Source organism: Gopherus evgoodei, chromosome 3 (genome assembly GCF_007399415.2).
Source record: "Gopherus evgoodei ecotype Sinaloan lineage chromosome 3, rGopEvg1_v1.p, whole genome shotgun sequence".
NCBI classification, from domain to species: domain Eukaryota; kingdom Metazoa; phylum Chordata; order Testudines; family Testudinidae; genus Gopherus; species Gopherus evgoodei.
Window position 1 is genome coordinate 128,650,067 of NC_044324.1, and position 18,098 is coordinate 128,668,164.

Consider the following 18,098-nt stretch of genomic DNA (forward strand, 5'->3'; position numbering starts at 1 on the left):
CTTTGACATATGAGGACTCGACTTGCTTTAATGAAAGCTGCCCTGACGTTTTAATAAAAGAAATGCATGAGATACAACAGGAATTTAGTCAGGAAGAGGGTGGGAAAGCTCAGTTCTCAAAGCTCATGGTCCTTCTGCAAAATGCCTCCTCATAATGCTGCAGCATCCCACGCCCCTTTCAGGGACTTACAGAAGATGACGCATTCAACATTAGTGTTCAAATGCATCTTTATATAATATGTATATAATTTATTACACTTTTTTTTTCTTACAGAGTAATATTGTGCCTTGCTTATAGCCTTCAATAGGCTATCTAGTAATCTTGATCAATGGTTGCACTCCCAGGGATGTCAGTCACAGCTGCCCACACAAATCTTGAGCTGTATTTTGCCTGAAGTCTAAGTCATTATGACACAAATGTCAAACTTTCTGACATCAGAAACAAAGGAGACAAAACTCAAGTGTTTTGGAAATTCATCTTGTGAAGGTTCTTAAAATTAATCCATGATTTGCTGAGTGCAAGGAATAGTTTTTTTTTTCTTCCAAACACTGCTATTTTTAATGCCACAGAGTTGTGTGTGATTTTTGACAAATTTCAGCAAGACAAAGCTGGAATCTCAACAGATGCCATTCAGTGTATACTGTATATTGTCAAATCCTATTTCGTTCTGTAAATATGGACCTTAACTAGATTCCACGGTCCTGAGAGCTGTCATTACACAGGGATTGTGTAGTAGATGCTTGCATGCATTAGTGATGCAAGGTACTGTACGCATTATGTGAGAATAATAGCCATTTAAATCCAGGGACTGGAAAGTCCTACATTGATATGGCATACATTGCAATTGTTTTGACATTTAAAAAAATTATCTCGATGTTAGGAATGCATATTTGTTTTGTCCAATAATTGATTGGGATTTTATGGTGTAATTTATGATGTAATTATGTGATGCATGTTGCCTAATTGTTATAGGAAATGTGGCAAAGAACTGTGGCTGCTTCCCTAAAGATCAGAACTACTGTATATTTGTCCATTGGATTACACCATAACATGGCAAGCCTTAGTAGTTTCTGTTTCAGGTTTTAGCCTGACATTATTGCTTAGGACACCCAGCTCTATATTCTGGACTAAAGTCTATGCTGTGCTGAGTTTGGACTCAGAATAGCTGAGAAGGGAAGGGAGTGGAAAGGAGCCATCTTTCTGAATCCCTAATTTTGGGCCAGCTGAAATGACCTTTGAAGTAATTTAGAGCAGCCTAAGAGCTGCTGTATATTGCACTGACTGCTTTGCTGAATCAGTGCCTTAGTTTAGAACCATGAAGGAAGCATTTGTATACAGACACACACGCGTGTGCAGCAGATTTCATTTATGATTTGATCTCCTAAATAGAATATAAGATATGGCACAACATTTTGTGACAATCTAGTATTAGTATTAGACACTCCAGGTAGAGTAGTAGTAGTACAAGTATTTGAAAACATGATCACTGGGGAGAGGGAGAACCGTTCAGTGTGATACAAGGAGGTGTATACCTGCGAGTAATAGGGTAGAATTGGACAATAGAAAATATAGGCTGATTATCATGAAAAATTGTCTAAGAATGAGGACTGTGGAATAGCCTTTCTAAGGGGGTAGTCATATACCACATATGCAGAAGGTAGTCAGATACCTCAGTGCTGCTCATGGTATAAAGTTGTAGTCAGACATATAGGAGTGTTGGAAATCCTATTGCTTGTGTAATTTAAAACTGCTAGACTAAGCACTCTGAGGTATGTTAGGAAACAGTCTTGCACTGTCAGCAGGCATTCTCCTGTTTTCTGCCATTTTTTTCTTCTAGGATTCACTACCCTGTTTGTTTCATCTCCACCTTTCTTGCTGCCTGAAAAACTGTTTTTATCTCCTTTTTTACTATGGTTACAATTTTCAAACACGCCTAAGTGATTTAGGTTCCTAAGTCCCATTTTCAAAAGTGACTTTGACACTAAGAAACTCAAGTCTTATTGAAAGTCAATAATCTGAAGCAGATGATAAATAAAAACTACATTTTGCCCGTAAAAAGAAAGGTAAAGAACATTTTATTTTCTGTTACTTCCTAGCTCTCTGGAGTGAATGTGGCAAAAAAGAGGAGAAATAGATCATACAGAAAGTAACTTCAGACAATACTTAGTATCAAAATAGATGCTGCAAATTGAGCATGATCTTGCACACTTCAAACATCCCTGGAAATCAATACAAAAAATGCTGGATCAGGTCACTAGAAAATTGCAAATTTTACTGTTTTGATCTGTGAAGCAATATTTCTTGTAAAGGACCACATTATGCCATTGATTGTTTTCTTTTATGCTGTATTATACCTTCAAAGCAATAGGGAGTTATGCTTAAAAAAATCAATGGCATGATATGGCCCAGTGAATTTACAATAGGAGCAAACATGAATCTGTGAATCCCCTTTCCTTATAGGAAGTTAAAAAAGGCTGCACTTACATTTTGTCATATGTTTTCAAATGTGTCTACTTTTAATCCAACAGAGCACCGAACAAATCACTACATTGTGTCAGAATTTTCCTGAAGTCCAGGCAAACAGCATGGAAGGACAAAAGGACAGTCAAGATCTACCCCTGAGACCACTGGGACGAGCCCTGTCTGATGCAGATAGGTTGAGAAAGGTCATCCAAGAACTTATGGACACTGAGAAATCATATGTCAAGGTAATAGCTAAATAGGAGGGTTTTTTTCTGTATTCTTCCTGTTGAGGTCTGCGGTGGTTTGCAATACTATACTTGTACATTTTCAGGCTTATAGGTGTATAAGCTCACCACTAAAAGGGCCTGAGCTTACTCACATGAGCATTCACATCACCTTCAATGGATTTACCTTTTGTGAGTAAAGGCTGCAGGACTGGGCCCTAAGATTTCAGATCCTCAGGCAATTTGAGATGTATTCCTATATAAAGGGGAGTGTAAATTCATAGGCAGAGAGCATCTGCAATATCTGAGGATTCAGATTGTCCTGTCAGGTCATCCGATGCATTTTTCATTACTTCTCAAGAATTTAAGCTTTCATATATTTTTAAAGATTGGCTCTTCTGGTTACGAAGAATGTCTTTTACCATGGAAACTAATGCATTGGTCAATGCATGGTTATTTTTTAGTCAGCAGCCAGGGAGACTAAAACACGTAATGCACAATTTCAGATGTTTTTAGTAGTATTAATTTGTTTAATTAGTAAATAAGGCCATACTTTTTTTGAATGCACGGCCCTTCTTTGACTAGACCCAAGCTAATTAATTCTGGATTCCAAAAGCAGTAACTTCAATTGAAAGTCTTGTGTGAAGCTTGGATTTGTTGACCTTCATCAAGGAAGAAGCCTGTTCACAATCCGCAGTATTGCCAACCTAACACTTAAGCTCAAAATATATGCTATTAGGTGCAGGTATTTTCTGGAATCAACATGCATGTGGAAGTCTGGGAGGGAAGGTTCCCAATATATTTACATTAAAAATCTCAATTATCTCCATCTATTCTTCCTCGAGCAAACTAGGTATATATACATAAAATGGATCCTGAAGAAGTCCAACTGCTCTTTTTTGTATAGGGACCACTTTAATCAATGCTCAGGTTTTGCCCATAGATTGTAGGGCTGGAAGGTCATCCAGAGAGGTCATTGAGTCCAGTCCCCTGCCCTCATGGCAGGACCAAATCCTGTCTAATATTTGGATGCATCCACTTATGTGCAGGCATTTGGTAATCAAATAGTTTCATTTTGATCCCCCCAAAAGCAAATAGCTTAAGGATGACAATTCAGATGCTTTTTATCTTGTGATTTAATATGGAAGTCATTGAAGTGTGGTGTAATAGCTGTCAAACATCCCAGATCAGGCAAGTCATAACATTTTGGTGCAGGGCTGTCAAGAAGACACACATTCTGCCCTCTATGTAAGAAATTGTGCCACTTCTTTTCTCAGAGTCACAAAGCCCTGCCGCATTGACCCACAAGGCAGCCACGCACTTTGATGTGACATAGTAAGTCTTCCAAAGTAGCTTCAATTCTGTGAAGAAATGACTGAAAAAGCCCTTAATCATGTTGCCCTGAAAATATAACAAAGCACTTTAATGTGTAATAAGATTTAAAAACACTACACATCATTTTGATGTTAATACTAGTATTTAATGGACCTGCTGCTGTTCACCCAACTTGTATGCTTATGAACCTTGATGATGTTCACATATTTCAGTATTTGTGTTCTTCATAAAGCCATCTTTTGTAATATTTTTATACCTCTCTGCCCTAAAACAACATTTCTTTGTTACACTGTTCAGTTTGGGATTATAAAACTGATAAAGCTTCAGTGTTTGGTTCAGATTAGCTTGTGTCTAAACTAAAAACAGTTTTTAGTGTTGCAAAAAAGTGAATTGTTTCTCAGTTTTCTTCTTGAACATGATTTTTATACACAGCTCTCAAATGCAGCACATTTTGAATTGTTATATAAAGCTGAGCAAATTCTTTTTCTTGCAGGATTTGAGCTGCCTCTTTGAGTTATACTTGGAACCCCTTCAAAATGAGACCTTCCTTACCCAAGATGAGGTGAGGCAATGGTTAAAAAAGATGTTTTCTTCATTCTTTTTTGTCTGTAAAATCACTTGACACTTGGGCTTTCCCATTGCTGAGAACATGACAGAGAAAGCAAACAACAAGCATAACAACAGAGCATATACTATTGTGTTTTTCTGTTTAGCACATTAGTTACATCTTTTGTAATGGTAATTGTTCTCCTGACTAAAACATTTCTAAAAAATACTTCGGTGTTTTTTAGCCACTTTTTCTTAGTGCTGGCAATCGCTCCATAATTAAGAAAACAAAAAATCATTGACCTGTGGCTTCCCTTTGTTTATAGCTTCTCTTCAGTGGATTGTCTCCTCATGGCATCCAGTAAAATTGGACACTTCATGTCTGTCATGTCTGATTTTTCACACAGATGGAGTCATTGTTTGGCAGTTTGCCAGAAATGTTGAATTTCCAGAAGGTGTTTTTGGAGACCCTGGAAGATGGAATTTCTTCCTCCTCAGATTTTAACACACTGGAAACCCCATCCCAGTTTCGGGTAAACATGTGGTCTTTTAACTCATTGTAATGTGTCTGGAAGTTTGTGCAGAGTTCTGGTATTTAGGTTTATTCTCTCTCTCCTTCTCTTTCTCTCCGTGTAGCTGTTTATATGTTTAAAAAGCTTTGCTTTTTATTGCAAAAACATATTTGAGCACTGCCTGAATTCAGAAATGAAAAATAAAGGCTAACTTTGCATTTTAGTTCTTTTCTTTTCCATGGTGCACAGTGTGCCATTGGAAACAAGTAGTGATTTAGATGGTCAGTATTCTATAAATGCACAATGCTTAAAGGTGCTGTGTTCTCTTATAGCAAGGTCACTATTACTTGGCCAAATTCTGCCCTGCATTATGCCCCATGCAATCGTTGAAGTGATAGTGTCTAATTCACCTGCTACATGATACAAATAACCCCAATTGTAGTCAATGGAGTACTCTCACATCCAGGGCCCTGGGAGTGTAATTGAAGGCAGAATATGGCCTGTTGTGTGGTTCTTCACGTGCCTTACTAGCACCACTCCCACTCACCACCCACAAGAGATGGGCTCCTATCCCATGACTGCTGTTATGGAACTAGGGGACAGTTCTGCTGTGTCTCCCAGATATGCATTGACTTCTACTAAAGAAACTTTGGGTAAAAAGACGGTTTTTTAAAAAAAATTTGTTGCTAACTTTTTTTGGTTTGTCCCTTTCCCACCTCTTTTAACGGCTCCTACTTTTTTACTCTGTCATTCTGTGGATTGTTTTCTAATAAGATCTCTTTCCTGCCCTGGTAGTCCCCAGGACTCTCAGTCCTTCCCAGTCTTACCTTCATCCAAAAAAGGAAACACAAAGGCACCCAGGAATTACCACCTTTCAAAAAAGATGTTAACAGGCTTGAAAATCATCAGATTTTTTTTATACCTTCTTCTTGTATCAGCCACTACTTTCCTTTCAACCATACAGGCGCCCATATTCATCCCAACACCACAAGCTCCGTCACGTGGTATTTGTTAGAGTTTGTGTCAATCACAAGTGTATTCAACAGCATGACCAGTTATTAATACTTGTATAAGAAGCAATACTGTCAGTGTAAAGTAAACTTCCCGCTACCTTTCCAATGGGATAAACGGGGTTTTTGAAGAGCAAATGATTGCATGTGTTTGCATATGCAAGTTCAGGAATGGAATCCCATTGTGTCTGTGTGAAGCTCCATTTATAAAATGTGCTGTTGTGAAGCAGCAGACACATCAAACCAGATTTATTTTTGCAGAATCATGACGCTGTTGGCAGAGAAAGGAATCAAAGATGAAGTAATTGGTGTAACTTATCCAGACATACCTGGGGCAAGGAGAGTGGAGGAGTACAGGGAATTATTTGTATATGTGGTGGAAAACTGTCTCTTCACACTTTTAAATTGACACTCAGGCTCACACTAGCTGTGATTTTTCTTTGTGGAGAAGAGAGGAGATATGGAGATGAAATGAGTAATGGAGAAACACTAGAATTTTATTATAACTACTGATTTTTTTTTCTTGGATTGCTCTGTGAAGTGGCACTTAGATGGCAGATAATTACAGTATTAATCTTTACCTTGTATGTATTTCATTAGCTTATTTCCTAAAGATACACAATAAATAGGGAAAGCTCAATTTAAAAAAAAAAGTCCTTGGTTTTTCCTTTTTAAAAAGTGAATTCAATGCTCATGAAACATGTCATTCTGACAGCACTGGAGACTGAAGTTCTCTATCATGAACAACACTACTCCCCTGATGCACCTTTAATCCTGACCTGGAGGGACGAATGAGGGGAGAGTCATTTCCCACACTCTCACAGTGCTGGCTTTCATTGCTGAGGCTGGCTGCCAGTTGAGGCTGAGGCTGGCTGCAAGATGAAGTGGTTGTTTTGGTGATATCCACAGGGAACTGGCTGAAACCGTCCAATCATTTACTGTGGGCCACTGAACAACTGTCAAATGAGAACAAATTTTACCTACAAACCTGGATTGGATTTGAATTTATAACCTAAAGCCAAAAGGCCCCGTATCCTACTAGAACTCTCTCACCTATACAGCCATACGTTGGAGAGGGTATACTTGCTTTTCAAACACTTACCCTTTGGAGAAATGCATTTCAACCACCTTTTTCAGTTGTAAACTGAGCACATTTATAGGAAAGCCTTTGAAACAAAACAAATACAGACTCTAACAAGACTATCTGGCTTTTCAGAGTGGAACCACACTTTAATGATCTAGTATGCAGTGATTTCAGTTGTTAAATTAGGTTTATGGTTCTATGTAGAGAATACATCCTTGCCAATATAGTTCAGAACAGAAGCTGCCCTAGCTTCAAAATGGGGCCACAATATAAACTAACTAAATCATTGCAGAGCCTTAATTAAGATTTTAATAATGAAATAAATAAATATGTTGATTATCTGGGTTTCAGAAACTGTTATTTTCACTTGGAGGTTCTTTCCTGTATTATGCTGACCACTTCAAACTGTACAGTGGATTCTGTGCAAACCACATAAAAGTTCAGAAAGTCCTTGAGCGAGGTAATTCATTTTCTTGGATTGATATAATTCATCTGTATGACTTTACTTATAGTGATTTATTTGAAGATAGTTTTAGCAATTTGAGGCTTGTGCCCCAGGATAATTCTAATATTAAAAAGGAGATGTGGGAGGTCTTTTTATGTGAACTGTCCTGCTGCTGAAATGTAATCATGATCTGAGGCAATAATAGAAGTTTACTTTTGTAACACCTCCAGAGTAGCTTGAATAGCAACAGAAGCTCTTCCCATAAGGCTGTGCTGTCTACAGATTTAGTTCACGCTTAAAAAAAAACAGCAGCTTTTAGATCTATTTTTGGGTGTATGTGTGTGAGCAACATATGAGGGTTTGTGTCAGTCAAAGCTGCAAAGAACTAAGTGTAGGTTGAGATGAAAGTGATAAATTAGTTCTTTCACACTGAGATCTTGGTGTTTGGTTGCTTTGGAGCAGACCAAGTTTACAGTACATGGAAAGATTTATGCGCAGGAGATGCTCACTCAGCAACTGTCAGTTCTGTAATATCAGGTTTCAGAGTAGCAGCCGTGTTAGTCTGTATCCGCAAAAAGAACAGAAGTACTTGTGGCACAAGCTTCTGTGAAGTGAGCTGTAGCCCACGAAAGCTTATGCTGAAATAAATTTGTTAGTCTTTAAGATGCCACAAGTACTCCTGTTCTCTCTGTAATGTGTTACTTGTAATTATTATGCTATTAAAACCCACAATTAATTATTCATTTTCTGCATTAAGCAGTGTTTGAAATGCAGATGAAAAGTCTTTTTTAAAAATTGGAAGCATTGTGTTCATCTGGTCTCAAATTAGCTTCTATGACTTCCCCATTGAATTGACCAGCTTCCCTTTCTATATTTAGCCAAAACAGATAAAGCTTTTAAGGCCTTTCTGGATGCACGGAACCCCACAAAACAGCATTCTTCTACGCTGGAGTCGTATCTCATCAAGCCTGTCCAGAGAGTGCTGAAGTACCCCTTGCTCCTGAAGGAGCTGGTGTCCTTGACAGATAATGAGAGTGAGGAGCATTATCATCTGACAGGTATCAATTTTCATTCTTCAATGGAGACTAAAGGGAGTTTCAGTTTAGTTTCAAGCCTTATTAAAATTGTGCAACTGTTGCAAACCAGCAGAATTTGTGTTGTTGGAAAGTTTTCTCAAATCCAAGAGAGAATCATACTTACTTTCCTTTCTCTCCTTTAAAAAAAAAAAAAGAAAGTGATTAAGAGCAAGCTGCTTTCCATTGTTTCCAGGAAAAATCCTACTGGGTGCTGGAGTGTATGGATGTCTTTGAAAAAAATGGATATGGCCAAGAGCTGCCATGATGGTTGGGACCAAGCTTCGCACTCTGTATTATTCTTGGAACACAATCAAGACAGCTCAGTGTTCTCACATTTTTTTTTTTGAGCTAGGAAATGGTGAAGAAAGCTCCATCTTGTGGTTGTTATTCACTGTCAAAATATGTTTAAAAAAAACTCAGCCAAATCAATGAGAGACTTGCCTGTAACTCTCATTTTAGTAGAGATGGATTTATGACTTCAGAGGTTTGCAATCTTCCCATTTAGAAAGGAAAAGACCACCTGTTTAAGCACAACAGAAAAGAAAGTAGGGTTGATTATTTTCTAGGACCTCGTTCTCCAGCTCTCACATAACCAAAACTCCCATTTGATCCTTTATTTGGATTTTAAATTACTTCAGTGGAACTTGAAAGCACTCAGCATCTGAAGGATCAGGCTTTTGAGGAAATGTTTTGTGGGTTAATTTTTTTTCATTTTCACAACATAGACAGCAAAAATCTGTTGTGAGAAAGGTGAGGCTAACATCGAAGCAACGGGTTTATTAGGTATGGCCACATACTAGTTCATCTGGTGCCAGTGGCAAAACATTCCTTTGACGTCAAATAGAGCTGGATAGAAACTTTACTGTTTATTCTTGTGGAGGATTAAGAGTAGATGCCAGTTAATACAGATGTCAGCAACCCTGACCGCTTAAAGTCAAATGTGCAACTGTGCCATAAACCCCAAGAGCTGGGGAAACTCTTAAAAAAGAAAATAGTTTTTGATGCAGAAAAGCTATCTTAAGATGAGTTGCTTGTGGAATAAACTTGACACCAAAATATGAAAGGAATGTTCAGTTAAGAGTTGGCAGGGTGTGGGGAAGCGAACCTCACCTCTTCCGACCCCTTTATATATGATTACAAAATCCAGCTGAAATTCAATGCCTTTCTTGTAGTAATAATAATTTTTTCTAAAAAGCTGGTCTATAGAATTTAACCTCACAAATGTTTTCCCCAAGATGCAACACGCAAGGAGCCTATGTGGTTGGCTACCATATTTTCTCAAGTCTTCCTGTGCTGAGCCAAGCTCCACTTCTTACAAACTCATGCAAACAGTTTATTTTAGTGTGGCTGTAGTCACACTTGAAGCTCCTAATGGCCTTATTCATTGATTCTTGTTTATGCTAATGGTGCCACAACCACAGCTATATTTACTACCAGGTCCTCAGGCTGAAGTTTTATATACTCGGTAGCTTTTTTACTAAAATATTTGTTTCAGTCTTTTGAGGTACTTAAAACACCAACTAAGAAGCTCTTTGAATATGCTGATCTGCAAGTGTGGATCCCATATTTACTATGACTAAGTAAAGTACTGATCTAGTCATAATTATTGTTGGTCATGGAACATTGTGACTTGAGACCTTGAATAATTTTGACCCTGAATAAAAATCTCTCCTAGGCTTTAATAAAAAAAAATCATGCATTTATAAAATGAAACTGAATTATTTGTTTGGTAAATGATGGATTTGTTTAAAAACTTCAGAAGCACTGAAGGCAATGGAAAAAGTAGCCAGTCACATCAATGAGATGCAGAAGATATATGAGGACTATGGTACTGTGTTTGACCAACTGGTTGCAGATCAGAGTGGAACAGAGAAGGAGGTAAGAGAAAGAATGGAACATATATTATTCATACTTCAGATGAAATCTTGTACAATACTGTGTCTACTTAACTTTTATTGAAGTCATGAAGGGGATCTTAACTGTGAGTTCAGGATGTTCAGTTTTGTGTCTCTCCCATCAAATTTCCTTCTCAAGGAGCTTGTCTATACAAACAGTGCATGGCAAGTTGGGGTGTAAATATACCTCACAACACCCTACCTCACACACCCTACGGTCCCTGTGGACCCTGCTGATGTGCACTAAAATTTATCTTTTCAAAGTGCACTGGGGAACTTTTAGTGCACATCAGTAGGGACCACGCAGATACTTTGTGCACAGCAGGGAAGTGCAAGGTAGATTTACACCCCATGCTGCAAATAAACTGTTCATATAGGTAAGACCTCAGCAGTTGCTGTCATGTTTACACAAACTGCTGCCAGAACCTTCTCTTGGTCTGCCATGAAAGGGAGATGGGAGCAGACAGCCACTGTAACTCACAGCAAGAAAACAATTAAAATTAGTGGCTCTCAACCTTTGCAGACTTCTGTGCCTCTTTCAGGAGCCTTATTTGTCTTGCGTACCCCCAAGTTTCACCTCACTTAAAACTGCTTGCTTACAAAATCAGACATAAAACCACTAAGTGTCACACTAGTACTGAAAAATTGCTTACTTCTGATTTTTACCATATAACTATAAAATAAATCAATTGAAATATAAATATTGTACTTATATTTCAGTGTACAATACATAAAGCAAGATAAACAATTCATTGTATGAAATTTTAGTTTGCACTGACTTTGCTAATGCTTTTTATGTAGACTGTTGTAAAACTAGGCAAATAGATGAGTTGATGTACCTCCTGGAAGGACTTCTATGTACCCCCAGGGGTACATGTACCTCTGGTTGAGAACCGCTGCTGTAGATTATCCACGTCTCAGGGTTTGAGGTCAGATTTTATGCATGAGCATTTAGAATTCAGAAAATGGAATCTTTTTTCATCAAAAGGATCTAGATTCATTATAATGCCTATTTCTACCATCATTCTGAATTCATCTAGTGCTGATACATACATGGCTGTTTATCAGTGCAAAAAAACATTAGCTGGTATAATAGGCCAGCACATCTGCTAGTATGAACTGCCATAGTTCTGCTGACTTCAGTTGAGCAGCCCCAATATACACCACCTGTGGAAATGGCTATTTTTGTCCATTAATATTTGTAATGTGTTCTCTGGTGTGAGAGACCCTTAGCATCTATGAAGGGCTTTTTTTGTTACTAATATCTCAAAATTATTTGCTCTGATCTGAGCTCTAGACATGAATGTGCATCCAAGTAAAATGTGTACTTATCACCCCTCTAATCGGTTATTTTACTACAATATTTAAAAAGAAAACTAGTGAAAGCATAACGTCTCCCAGAACTGGGCCAACAAGCTCACTAGATTTAGCCATTTGTGGCCAATGATGTGTAAGTGGATCAACCATTTAGCTTGCTCCTTAAAAGTGCGACAGCTACTGATTTCATTGTTTTAAGTTTCATCCTGGTAAATGAGCCAAATTGTTTCTCTTCTGGAAGAGAGAGAAAGAACTGCTCAAAAGAAAGAAAAGCCTAAGAGAACCAATCATATCCTAATTCAGTCAGTGAAAGGGTCTTATACATTGATTAATCTATAGAAATGAAAGGGATGATAAAGAAATGTCACACGTGGCTGTATCTCAGTGACAGAACTTCAAGTCAGACATAACGTTCTTCAGCTTAAGTGTTAGTAGCAAAAATAAGCTCTAAGAGGCAAATCACCCAGCTTCCATAAGTTGTGTGCTATTATTTTTATGGGCAGTATTTTTTTAAATATATTGCTGTTTACACAACCATGGCTCAGTGATTACTTACACACACACAGAGTAAACACACCAACATTAAACACAGGCATACTTTTTATTTATCAGCTTGCACTCATTAACATTTGTGGTTGATAATTGTTGTTCAAGACATTAATTGCACTTATTTTTTTTTATAATGTAATACAGGTCACAGAACTTTCAATGGGAGAACTTCTGATGCACTCTACTGTTTCCTGGTTGAATCCTTTCCCATCATTGGGCAAAGCAAGAAAAGACCTTGAACTTACAGTGTTTGGTTAGTGTCCTATTAAGAGAAAACCCTAAAGATATCTAGTACATCTTCTAGCTAGTAAAATATGACAACTGCCATTGTACTAATGAAGACTAACTATAAAATGTAAGCTTGCTATAGCCATGTAATGGTTGGGGTGGTCCTGGATATGGAGGACAGAAACCTTTCCTGGAAATGTCATTGAGATGTAGATGATAGAGGTCTAGATACCTGGAAATGAGATTAGTAGCACACACACTAACTTCTCTGTGATGGCTTTTCCTTCTGCCTGCCCTACTATCACCAAAGACCTCAGCTCATCTCTGCAAACATTGCCATTATATGGCATACACCTATGTGGGTAGCTGAAGATCATGAGTAACTTTGAGGGTTTGAGTTAGTCATCAGCTAAATGAATGAATAACAGAGACTTTGAACTTCAACTAGTTCAAACACAGCCGATTTATGTAGGAATTGAGGGTGGGCTAAAAACAGTTGTGGGTAGCCTTTAGGGTAAGTGGGCATTTCTGTTTGAAATTGAAGTGCATGCATGAGGAGGAACCACCTCTCTGCCCACAGATAAATCCAACTGTGTTAATCAGTGATTTATTTATACTGAACATGTTGGGCCAGGCACTGGGAATTCCCAAACCCTGTCCCTAAAGGGAAATGTCTCAGTGGTACAAGGAGAGGCAGGATGGTCCAGTGGTTAGAGTAATGGCCTGCAACTTAGGAAACCTGGCTTCAATTCCCCACCTCCACCACAGCCATTTCCTAGTGACGATAGGTAATTCACTGAGTGCCCAGTTCTCCGTCTGCAAAATGGCGATAATGGCACTTCCTTACCTCACTGGGGCATTGTGTGTGAGGCACTCAGATATGATGGTAATACTTTAGAGAGCTAATCAGGAATTTGGAGAGCTCTGAAGGCTGTCACGCTCCCAAGGAAATGCTGAACTGCAACAAAGAACAGATTTGACATCTCTAATGGAGCTCTTTTTTTCTGCAACACTTTCCTTCCCCTCAAGGGAAGTTGCTGGCATGTTGCTTCTTCACAATCACGTTTCCAATTTGTACATCTACATTTATTAAAGGCCAATTTCTGTAATCCTGATACAGGGAGATAGGCTTTCAAACAGTATTGCTCATCCCTAATTCTTTTAAGAAAGTAGTTTTGTGACAGAGACAGACTTGTATCACACAGTTTAAGCAGTTGCTATGGGAATTTTTTGTGTGTGTAGGGTCAACGAGTACCCCATATATTGTGGATAACTAGAAAGAACTGTCTGTTTTGTTGAATACTAGACCTACAATCAGAGGCCTCTTGTTTTTCTTTTCAGTTTTTAAGCGGGCCGTCATACTGGTATGTAAGGAGAACTGCAAACTGAAAAAGAAACTGGTAAGTCTGGCAATAATTTCAGTTCAAGCTATAGATGTGTATGCATAGAGTTGAAGGCCAGAAGGGACCACCAGATCATCTATGGTCGCTACTAAGATTCAAAATTGAATATGCCAACACTGAAAGAAAAGTGAATGGTACAAGCTGCTGTTTTAATGCAGCCATATCACAGTGGGCTGCGCTTGCTCTCACAGGCTAAACTGGTTGCAGTGTTCAATATTTGACTGAAACTGGCGGACTGTCTGGATGTTGCAACAGGTTGTGTTACTGATTCAATAAGCAGCACATTTCTGTGCGAACTAATGCCCCAGCCAGTTGCTGGGAGGTGATTTCTGTCAGATGAGATATAATATGTAATCATTTTGAGAGTCATTAAAGAACCCAGGGGACTTTTCATTAACCTGGGTATTCTGGTATAATTCAAACTCAGTTATTTGCCAATTACATCACTTCCCCCTAAAGTATCAATTGAATATGCATTCTTTATGTCCTGTCCTAAACTGGTGAGTCATGTAGCTAAAGCAATCCCTGTGTGTAGTACATAGTTCACTCTGGAATGAAAGGTATTATGAAAAGATACTTATTTAATTGGGATAGTTAAATTTCACTTTACAGCTAAGTATCTCATTTTATATTCCCCAATTACTTGAAATACATCCAACTCTCTCTTCTCCAGGAGGTCACAAGGAAACAAGTCAAGGGAGTGTCTTGAAATAACTTGCAGAGACTGATATACAATGAGCAGTTAAATCTAGAAAGAAATAAGCTGTGCCTTAATTTGTCTAGGATGGCTTTTTCCTGTGAATAAGCTAATTACATACTCCTCAGGGCATTCTGTGCCAAAAAAATAAAAATTCTGTGCACATTTTAAAATTCTGCAAAATTCTGAAGATTGTATTTGTCAAATAAATGTGGAGGCTCCCGCATGGCACTGGGGAGCACATGGCATTGGCTGCACAGAGGTGGGAGATCACCCTGCAGCTCTCCCTCCTCCACCTCAAGAACATGGACTCAGCAGTAAGGCTGCACCCAATCCTGCCCTAGCACAAGGACCAGGCCTGCCCCAGAAACACCCCAGAGCTCTGCCCCTCCGTGTCAAGTGCACCAGGTGTGGGCAGGCAGGCTCAGCAAGGCAGGATCCAGGTGTGGAGAGGCTTAGTGTGTGTGTGTGGGGGGGAATCGAGGTGTGGGTGAGAAGGTTCTGTGTGGGGCTTTCGGGGTGTGGGTGACTCAATGGGGGATCTGGATGCACAGAGGCTTGTTGCGGTGTTCTGGGTGTAACGGTAATGGGACTCTGCAGGAGGGTCCAGATGAAGGTGGTTGGGGCTCAGCAGCGGGGGTCTAAGTGTGGGGGGGATAGAGCTCATAGAGTGTCAGGGGCTCAATGAGAGGAGCCAGATGGTGGGAGATTGAGGCTCAGTGGGGTTGGGATCCAGGTGCGGCTGGCTGGGGCTCGGTAGGGTGGGGATCCAAGTGGCTCGTCAGGGTGGTCCAGGTGCAGGGGCAATGGGGTTTTGGGGCGGGGGGTTCTGGGTGTGGGGTGGGTGAGGCTCAGCGGGAGGGTCTGGGTATGAGGGGTCTAGATGCACAGGGGTTGGATGGATGCAGGAGCAGCTCCCTGTACAGAGATCCCTCTCCCCTGCAGCTGAGGAGTAAGGGGTGCAGGAAGCGCTGGGGGAAGGGGGGAATTTGCAGAGCTTCCTACAGCTGGGGGAGAAATCTGAAGGTGGTTCTGACCTGGCCGTGGATGCCATATGGGAGAAGAGGAAGTCCCATTCTCCCCAGCCCAGCCAGGACTAGCAGCTGAGCCTGGCGCAGGGTAGGAGCCACCAGCTGGGTCTTCCCCAGTCCTGCCCTCACCCCATAGTGATTTACCTTTCTGCTGGCTGCCTTGGGCACCTGAAACATACTGCAGGAGAGGGTTGCATGACCATTTTTGTGGCTTCCCTGTCAGTCATTTTTCTATGGGGAACATAAATTCTGCACATGCTCAGTGGCACAGAATTCCCCCAGGAGTAAATTACAACAGAGATGACATGGAGTATTAATGTAATGTGCTTATACTAAGAGAGAGACAAACAACTGTAAGAAAAGGAACAGTAGCAGTATTGTCAAACTGAAGAATTTGTTTTGCTAAACAATAGGTAGTTGGCTTACTCATAGTGACCTTGTTCTGTTAGTTTCCTTCATATGGAAATATTATGTAATTTATTAAAAAACTCATTTTTCAAAGCTGCAGCAATCTGTGTTTGTCGGGAATTCTGAAAGCTCTAGCTATCATTGTTTTACAGTCAAATTAACAGTAAGGTATTTAAGGAATAAGACTGTTCAGATAAAATTTGCTTTTAGAAGTGAGTCCTTGGACAGAAGGCCACTTTATCAAAAACATTTATATCAATGGAAACAACGAGGAGTCCTTCTGGCACCTTAGAGATTAACAAATTTATCTGGGCATAAACTTTCGTGGGCTAGAACCCACTTTATCAGATGCATGGAATGGAAAATACAGGAGCAGGTATAAATATATGAAAGGATGGAGGGTTGCTTTACCAAGTGTGAGGTCAGTCTAATGAGATAAATCTATTAACCGCAGGATACCAAGAGAGGAAAAATAACTTCTGAAGTGGTAAGAGAGTGGTCCATTACAGACAGTTGACAAGAAGGTGTGAGTAACAGTAGGGAGAAATTAGTATTCAGTTTTGTAATGACCCAACCGCTCCCAGTCTTTATTTAGGCCTAATCTGATGGTGTTCAGTTTGCAAATTAATTCTAGTTTTTGAAGTTTTTTTTTGTTGAAGAATTGCCACTTTGAGGTCTGTTATTGAGTGACCAGAGAGGCTGAAGTGTTCTCCAACTGGTTTTCGAATGTTATGATTCCTGATTTCAGATTTGTGTCAATTTATTCTTTTGCGTAGAGACTGTCCGGTTTGGTCAATGTACATGGCAGAGGGGCACTGCTGGCACCTGATGGTATACATCACATTGGTAGATGTGCCGGTGAATGAGCCCGATAGAGTCGTGATGTGGTTAGGTCCTGTGATGGTGTCCCTTGAATAGATGTGTGGACAGAGTTAGGACTGGGGTTTGTTGCAGGATTTGGTTCCTGGGTTGGTGTTTTTGTTCTGTGGTGTGTGGTTGTTGGTGAGTATTTGCTTTAGGTTGGGGGGCTGTCTGTAAGCGAGGACTGGCCTGTCTCCCAAGATCTGTGCCCCACTCTTCCAGCATCTGGCTCCCCTCACTGAGCCACCCATACCCTGAGCTTTATCCCCCCGCTACTTAGACCCCTGCTGCTGAGTCCCACCGTCACCTGGGCCCCCCTGCAGAGTCCCATTACTGTTGCACCCAGACCCCCCCCCCCCCAAGCCCCTATGCATCCAGATCCCCCATTGAGCCACCTGTACCCCTAATGCCCCACAAAGAACCCTCTCAACCCACACCTGGATTCCCCCCACACTTGGTAAAGCAACCCCTATCTTTCCTTATATTTATATCTGCTCCTGTATTTTCCACTCTATGCATCGGATGAAGTGGGTTTTAGCCCACCAAAGCTTATGCTCAAATAAATTTGTTAGTCTCTAAAGTGCCACAAGGAGTCCTTGTTGTTTCTGCTGATACAGACTACACGGCTACCCTTCTGAAATGTATATCAATGCAGACGTCAATTATGTTGCTTTACCTCTTTTAAAAATATGTCTTGGTTATTTTTCAATTTGTAGCCCAATAATGTACGGGCTGCACATAATTATGGCGACTTGGATCCATTTAAATTTCGTTGGCTAATTCCTTTATCTGCTCTTCAAGTCCGGCTGGGGAATACAGCAGGTAATTTATAATTTATTTTTGTTCCTAACGTATTGCTATCTACACATTGCTTCCTGAAGTCTTGTGAACAGGCAAACATTTCCAACTCAGGTACACAGTGTAGTATTAGATAAACATAAGTCCTCCTATCTCTCTCTCTCTCTCTCTCTCTCTCTCTCTCTCTCTAACATTCATACGCCCACATCCTGTAG

The 18,098-nt window shown here is 39.9% G+C and overlaps 1 protein-coding gene across 4 annotated transcripts in view; it reads left to right on the plus strand.

Annotated features, from left to right (window-relative positions):
- TIAM2 (T cell lymphoma invasion and metastasis 2) overlaps window positions 1-18,098 on the plus strand; it is a 126,074-nt gene that overhangs the window by 99,855 nt on the left and 8,121 nt on the right. For all 4 annotated transcript variants that reach the window (XM_030556623.1, XM_030556624.1, XM_030556626.1 and 1 more), the window contains 9 exons: window positions 2,530-2,709; window positions 4,517-4,585; window positions 4,977-5,102; window positions 7,527-7,635; window positions 8,499-8,678; window positions 10,456-10,574; window positions 12,602-12,710; window positions 14,027-14,085; window positions 17,802-17,907. In XM_030556623.1, coding sequence (XP_030412483.1) covers window positions 2,530-2,709; window positions 4,517-4,585; window positions 4,977-5,102; window positions 7,527-7,635; window positions 8,499-8,678; window positions 10,456-10,574; window positions 12,602-12,710; window positions 14,027-14,085; window positions 17,802-17,907 — 1,057 coding nt within the window. The remainder of the gene's footprint in view (window positions 1-2,529; window positions 2,710-4,516; window positions 4,586-4,976; window positions 5,103-7,526; window positions 7,636-8,498; window positions 8,679-10,455; window positions 10,575-12,601; window positions 12,711-14,026; window positions 14,086-17,801; window positions 17,908-18,098) is intronic.